General features: G+C 39.7%; 3 protein-coding genes across 3 annotated transcripts; 2 read left to right on the top strand and 1 right to left on the bottom strand.

Annotated features, from left to right (window-relative positions):
* Positions 1-348: 348 nt before the first annotated feature.
* On the top strand, positions 349-859 carry LOC112177044. The gene has a single exon (XM_024315224.2). The coding sequence runs from the start codon at positions 469-471 to the stop codon at positions 691-693; it is 225 nt and encodes a 74-aa protein (XP_024170992.1). The 5' UTR covers positions 349-468; the 3' UTR covers positions 694-859.
* Positions 860-3808: 2949 nt separating this feature from the next.
* Positions 3809-5196, top strand: LOC112183013 (trihelix transcription factor ASIL2). The gene is made up of 2 exons (XM_024321600.2): positions 3809-4719; positions 4918-5196. The coding sequence occupies exons 1-2, from the start codon at positions 3825-3827 to the stop codon at positions 4929-4931; spliced, it is 909 nt and encodes a 302-aa protein (XP_024177368.1). The 5' UTR covers positions 3809-3824; the 3' UTR covers positions 4932-5196.
* Positions 5197-5615: 419 nt separating this feature from the next.
* LOC112183015 (LOB domain-containing protein 21) lies at positions 5616-6228 on the bottom strand. Its single transcript, XM_024321602.2, has one exon. The coding sequence runs from the start codon at positions 6178-6180 to the stop codon at positions 5635-5637; it is 546 nt and encodes a 181-aa protein (XP_024177370.1). The 5' UTR covers positions 6181-6228; the 3' UTR covers positions 5616-5634.
* Between the last annotated feature and the right edge of the window lie 1102 nt (positions 6229-7330).

Consider the following 7330-nt stretch of genomic DNA (forward strand, 5'->3'; position numbering starts at 1 on the left):
AAAAGGACAGATGTCCTCTTATTATTAGAGAAGGTGCGAAGTATGGTCCTTTTATCTTCAAAGTGTTAACATGTGTTGAATTATCATTGGTTTCGAAAAGCCACGTGGCGTGTTGTAGTTGTGTGGTTTCTTTTTCTCAAATCATAGCGTACGTTTCAGTTTTGTTTAAATGCTGAAACAGCAACACAATATTCTTCAAAAAAAAAAAGGTACAGAAACTCAATGAAATCCAAACACGTGTCCCCTCTATGACGAGAAACGACACGTGTCTGACATGCCTGGCATTCCACAACACACGTAAAAAGTCGAATACATCACATTATAAAATGAAGCTGTGCAAGCTCCAGAAAAAATCATCCGATTATATTACATACAATAGCAAGCAGCCTAGTTCAATCATATCTCTGCTGCAAAGCCAAGAAACCAAGAAGCCAGGAAGCCAGGAAGCCAAGTAGCAAGCAAAGCAAAATGACTGGTGGTATTGGATGCGTGCAGTGCGGAACGCGCAGCAACCCCTGCCGGTGCAAGGTGGTGGGCCCTACCTTGGGGGTCCTGGCCTTCGCCGTGGCGGCGATCGTGGAATGGCCTGTGGGGGCTGTTGTCTACTTGTTCCGCCACACGAAGGGTCGCCGAATCATGGGTCATCCGTCCACTGTTGTTTACCCCAAGGTTTCTAATTCCATTCCCATATGAGTCCATCATCATCTGGTGGCTGGTGCTGCTGCTTCTTTTCATGCACTTGTAATAGTATCTAATCCATGGAAGCAACTCTTACCCCAAAGTACGGCTGCTCCTTTTGTCTGTTTTCCACTGGTTTTTATTAATTAATTTGCACTTATGAATAATTCTTAGGTTCATTGCTCATTCACCTCTCTTTCAACCAACTAATTAAGTCTTAACACATGTGTTTTGATTAAAATAATAATAATATAAACTCAACTTTAACTATATTGTTGTTAATCATGGCGTTTCCCCCCAATATCGTCTGATTTCTCAAACCCAAATTCATACTTCCATCGCACTCCCAATACCTAAAACATAAAATGAAATGACCATTCACAATCCCAGCCACTAACATCAATTAATAAACGACAGTATGCGGTATGCCCAACACCAAATTCGCTAATTCCTTGAAAACAATAGCAATAATTGATCAAACAATTCCAACCTTCTACCAGTTTAACCAAAATCTCAGATTCTCAAATTCATGAAATGATAATAGTCGAGAGAATCCCAAGCAGAGTCTAACGTTCTACATCTCCACCATCAAAACCTCAAATTCTTTATTTCATTGTAATCATTGAGAACAAAACATTGACTGATAAAAACAAGAAGAAAGAAATTCAAGAAACTCTAAGCTTCCAGCTATGGGATTCCACATTTCAGCTGACTGCTGACCAAACAAAATGCTTTTGGACCAAACTTTTAGATACTAAAAGCATCATCCCAACCAATCACAATTTCAATCACATAACAAAGGTAATAGACCACATCTGTTTGCTGAGCAGGAGTTTGGGTTTGCGAAGTCAGGAGGTTAGGGAGAGCTAGTGCGAATAAATACGATGCCGTAACGGACTGAATTAACACCAAAGTAGGTAATTTTTTTTTCTAGATAATAAATTAATAATACAGGTGTCAGCATTTAAATGACTGTTAAAAGAAGAGGGAATGAGCATGTTCAATCGGGAGGGGAACTTAAGAATTATCCGATATTTATAGTTATTTTGACGCCGTTCATCTTTATATCTTGGTCTCTCTCTCTTGGCGAAAGCACAAGCAACCAGATAAGTAGCTCTATCTTTAATTTCCCAGACTATGACCTCCTATGTGCCTCTTTATCTGGACCTATATGCTTCTTTATTTGGGGTCTTATGTACCTCTGTTATTTAGTTTTCTGAGGTCTTTTGTGCCTCTTTATCTGAGGTCTTATATTCCTCTTGTATTTTGCTTGATCATTTAGATCTTCTAATACAATTATTGACAAAAAAAAGAGAGACCTACTTGGAGAATACAATTTGGCATTTTGGCTTTAATTTCTCATGGAATAGGAATTTATTTCCATTTGCCATTACTTTTAAATGCGTACGTGGAGAGGACATCAATTCCCATGTGTACGTGTTCCATTTCAGTATCTACTAAATGTTGAAAATGGAATTAGAAAAATGCTAATTAATCCAGGGAGATAAAAAGCGAAGAGTGAAAAATGGTGGTGGATCGAGATGATCAGATGATGGCTGGATACTGGCTCATTTGGATGTGGATTAGCTGGTAATTTGTGATTGGCTTTACTCACGTGTTTAATTCTTCAATGGGAATATTGACAATGTTGCTTCCTCATCAAACAAAGCCCCTAGTTGTATTACATATTTACATGTTCTCATGGTGATGTCAATGACTTCTGTCCGTTAAGGGAGAGCTTTTCTGATCAATTTTGAAGCTCCAGTGCGGTGATATAGAGGATGGTGGGTAGCGAAAAGTGGGGAATTTATTTGATTTGTGAGCTTTTAACATATACTAGTCTTGCTCACATATGCTATGCATATGTAAAACAGTTTTTTTTTTATTTTATTTTCTTTTTGTAATATTAATGATTGAAGATTTGAAGTGAGAGAAATATGGGGAGTTATCTGTAGATGAGGGCAATGAGAAGTTATCTACATAATAAGGTAGTGGGAAGTTATCCAAGTACAAAATGGGTTAGTGGGAACATATTTTTTTTTCTTTTAACTGTTTATCAGTATTTTTTTATTTACTATAATACCTTTGAAATATTAGAAATTAATTAAAAATAATATATGATATGGGGGTCTTCGTGTCTTTTCACGTCTACTTTGGCTAACAAAGTGAGTTCTCTTAATAATAGCATAGATAAGACCCCCTCAAAATGAACTATTGCAATCTACACCTGAAATTTCATACTAGAGAATGATAAACCCCCAACTAGATCAATACGCAAATCTATTTTCAAAGAGATTATAGTATTTTATAGACTGAATTTATAGGAGACCATAATTCATATTAGGAGATATGAATTATGGTTTCTCTCTTCTTCATTTTCTTTATAGCTTTGTGATTGGCATCTTCTAATTCTTAATTAGTAAAATCAACTATTTATCCTTCGTAATAGACCGGATAAAAAAAAGAGTTAACACCCAATTGTCTATCTTTATGAATTTATGTTTGAATCACCGTTATGATATCTTGAAACTTTTATATTCCATTTTCATTGAAAACTTGCCTCCAAATTTGTCAAATTTTTTATTTTACGTACATTATATAAGTCTTTTACGATTGAAAATCACGAGTATTAAAATTGTTTCTTGAATTTCTCTACATTAAGGCCTCGTTTGGTTAGCGGAAAGTAAGCATCAGGAAAGGAAAGTTGTTCATTTCCTGTGTTTGGGATGCAAAAGGAAAGGAAATACTTTCATGAAGCAAGGGAAAATAGGGGGGGGGGAATGGTTCATTCCATACTCCAAAGGAATCACTTTCCCCATTATTTCTTTGCATTTATTACTCACAACATATTATTTTATTCCATTAATTACATACTTTTTAACAACTTTCCGGGTAACTTTCCTTACATTACCAAACATCGGAATGGAAAGTTCTTTGGAAAATTCATTTCCCTTCCCATGGGAAAGACAAAGGAACTACTTTCCTTTCCACGAACCAAACGAGGCCTAAGATCAAGCGACCAATGAGAACTCGGTCGGATGAAGATTTTTACCCTCTTAATCAGTAAAAGAGCAAATTTTGAGAATGAAATGAAACAACCATCGACACAATGTAGGACATGTGTATTGGAAGCCAAGCAGTTCCACATGGTTAAACTAGAACAGTTAGTAGTCTGTCCAAACCCGAATAGGAAACCTGACGTCACCGCCGGTCGAATCCACGGCCAGATTTCCATTCCCTTTCCGAGCCCGATCCTTTTCCCCATCTCTCACCCACTCCCCTACAACACCTCTCGCTTCCACTCCAACAGTCCAACTCTCTCTCTCTCTCTCTCAACCCGAACCCGACCCATGGAGCGCCCGACCCGGCCCTACGCCCCGGGCGGCCGCGAGGACTGCTGGAGCGACGACGCCACGTCAGTGCTGATAACGGCGTGGGGCGACCGTTACCTCCGCCTCAACCGCGGCAACCTCCGCCAGAAGGACTGGAAGGAGGTGGCGGACTCCGTCAACTCCCGCCGCGACGGCGCCGTTTTCAAGACCGACGGGCAGTGCAAGAACCGAATCGACACGCTGAAGAAGAAGTACAAGCTCGAAAAGTCCAAGCCCTTCCCCTCCACGTGGATCTTCTACGACAGCCTCGACTCGCTCATCGGAGTCCCCTCCTCAAACGCCGCCGCTTTGACTCGACCCCCGAAGCCACTCACACTCGCCCTGACCCTCAAGTCCGCCGCCGACCCCAGTCCCCTGGGTTTCCGCCGCTGCGGCTCCACGGAGAGCGACGGCGAGGATGACGTGGAGGGGGGAGGAGTAGGGTTGGCGGGTGGGGCGGCGTGTAGGGAACTGGCGAGGGCGATCTTGAAGTTCGGGGAGATTTATGAGAGGATGGAGAGTTCCAAGCAGGAGCAGATGGTTGAACTGGAGAAGCAGAGGATGGCTTTCACTAAGGAACTTGAGGTGCAGAGGTTGAATATGTTTATGGATGCTCAATTGGAGCTGGAGAAGATGAAGAAGCGCCCCAAATACTCAAAGCATTCTTCCGGTACTGATTCGGGTTTTCGTTTTTTCGTGCATTTTCGCTTGCGAAGTTGTTGGTCGATTCCTGTAATGCAAGTAACAGTTTTTGCGGTCTAATTTGAATGTTTTTCCGCGAGTCAAATCTATTTTACCGTCTTGTCTTTACTGAGATTGGTTTCTGTTTAGGCTGTGATATGAGACTTGTTTTGTGTGTTTTACACAGGAAAGAAGTTGTGAGCTGAGGATGCAGGAGGGCCTCTCGAAAATCGATTTGCTGATCTGCCTCTTTTAAGTTATATGTACTCCATGATTTTAGCATCCATAGTTGCAGCTCGAAACCTTTGGAAGCAGATACGACTGTGTTGTGTGTACATGAGTTCTTGTACTTTGTCATTCTGTGGTGTAATTGTTCAGTATCATCAGCTTCCATGTTACATGTGTTGTCTGTGTTAAGCTCCCATTTTGTTGGTTTTTTCCATCGATGGCAATGCTGATTCGACTAGATTCTGTCTTGCTATGAAATGCGTATATTGCGATATTTGTGTAGTGTAGTTCCAGCCTTAAAAAGCAATATACCCGGCCTGGTGAAATTTTGAGCTAATACTATAGTGAAAAATCGAAGAGGCAAGACTGCAACTAACATATTAGCTACTACCAAGGAATACAGATCAGTAGGTTCTCACAAAACTGTGAACTCCGGATCTCCTGGGTTCCAAAAACATGTTTGGGAGTATCTGGAAGGCAATAAGTATACAGTAGTATACACAACAAAATCACAATTCATGTTTAAAGAAAGTGCTTTGCTGGGTTTGCAGAACTGTTCTATTCTATTTTCTCTTGGTAGCCACAGAATTACTCTATCAATTCACTCATTATGATCACAAAGTAAGGCCACAACATATCAATTTCACAAGAGGGAGAGAATATAGAGAGATCAGAACTATAGTATATATGGGGGATAGCTAAAACCACTGTTTGTTCCATGTTGGCTCATAAATTCAGTTGAGCTCTGACTGAAGGCATTGTTAAATCCACTAAAAGCAGGAAGACCAGCGAAGTTAGCCTCAGTAAGGTGATCCTCTAACATTGTATAAGAAGACGCAGAAGAAGAAGAAGAAACTGATGAAGAACTTGGATGGCCATAACAAGCGAGACGAGCTCTAGCAATAGCGAGATCATGTTGAAGCTCCACCATCTTTCCCTGCAGCATAGCTATGGCGCCAATGCAACCATAAACAGGGTCTCTGAGCCGAGCCTCGGCCTCATACGCGAGTGAACTTACGGTGTCCTCCCTCTGCTCCTCAGGCACTTCACTAAGGATCTTGCTTACATTGCTTGCCCCAAACACTTTGTGAACTTTGGCAAACTTCGAGGGCTCGTCAGAGCGAAAATGCGGTGCAAATATGCAGGTCGGGACGCATCTCCTCTTCAACAACTTGCAAGCTGCACAGGATGAGCTTGAACGAGGCTCATGAGTTCCTTTCATGGCTTCATTACTTGCACATTTCTATCATGATCGAGCAGGTCTCCGTTACATCATAATCACTTATATAGACCTTCGGTTACATTTGAAGGGATGAAACTATTAATTATTCTAATTCGAATCATTTCTCCCACCCTCCCTCATAACGTGAAGTAGCCCTAAAGAGAGATTCGAATATGTAAATGAAGGGTTAATTATGGTTTACTATCCTATGATTTTTTTACCTTGATCCTACTCAAAATAGGCTTAAATATGTCTATTCATTTGTGAAATCATGTTGATTTTACATCTTGGAAATAAAAAACAATAGAAATAATTGATGATGGGGCACCATATATCATGCGCCATTGATAGTTATAATGGGACATGATGGTTCATCAAGAAAGATTAGGTATTTCATTTGACTGGACAGAGGATTTTTCATTAGAAAAGTAAATCACTTAATCAAGAAAGTTTGATTTGTCCACAAGAAGGAAACATGGAAGGTGCAAAAGAAAATTAAGGAATCTCAACCTCTATGGTGCCATCTGATCACTATAATGGTAATCTTGTTTGTGGTTAATTCCTGTTTATAATGTTCTATATGAAAAGGATTACACTAGTTCAAAAGTTTTTTTTTTATAAAAAACAATTACAATTGATGAGGTCTAATTTATTATTATGAGACTTTCAGATATGAAAATCTTCACGGTCTAAAATTGGTTTGTAATAGCAAAATATCCGATTTTAACATCGCAATATAGAAATTTACTTCCTTAAAAATGTGAGTGAATTAAATATTTTCAAGAAAATATTTAATGTAAAGAATGTCAAATACGGTTTCGTGTTCCATTGTTTAGATTAATTGATTAGAGCTCTCTATTCACTACTAATTGTCGTTTGATGCTCTCTTACCATTTTGCTCGTGACATTAATCTCACGGTACCAAAGGTTTGGTCATAGTCTTTAAAAAGGAGAGGACAATTATGTTGCTGCTAGGTGTATTGGTGGTCCGATTTCTATGGGTCCGTTGCCTCTTTTCTATTTGGAATGAGACTCAACTGTCGATCCACTACTCCAAAAGAAACAATGGTCGGCCAATGGTAATAAGAACGAGAATACAAAATGCAAATTACATTTCTCTATCGAAAAGACACTGATCCTAATGTCGCTT

Source organism: Rosa chinensis, chromosome 1, assembly GCF_002994745.2.
Source record: "Rosa chinensis cultivar Old Blush chromosome 1, RchiOBHm-V2, whole genome shotgun sequence".
Taxonomy (NCBI): Eukaryota; Viridiplantae; Streptophyta; class Magnoliopsida; order Rosales; family Rosaceae; genus Rosa; species Rosa chinensis.

Excerpts from the sequence above, each read along its gene's own strand:
- LOC112183013 (XM_024321600.2), top strand. The coding sequence starts at position 3,825 with ATGGTTAAACTAGAACAGTTAGTAGTCTGTCCAAACCCGAATAGGAAA.
- LOC112177044 (XM_024315224.2), top strand. The coding sequence starts at position 469 with ATGACTGGTGGTATTGGATGCGTGCAGTGCGGAACGCGCAGCAACCCC.
- LOC112183015 (XM_024321602.2), bottom strand. The coding sequence starts at position 6,180 with ATGAAAGGAACTCATGAGCCTCGTTCAAGCTCATCCTGTGCAGCTTGC.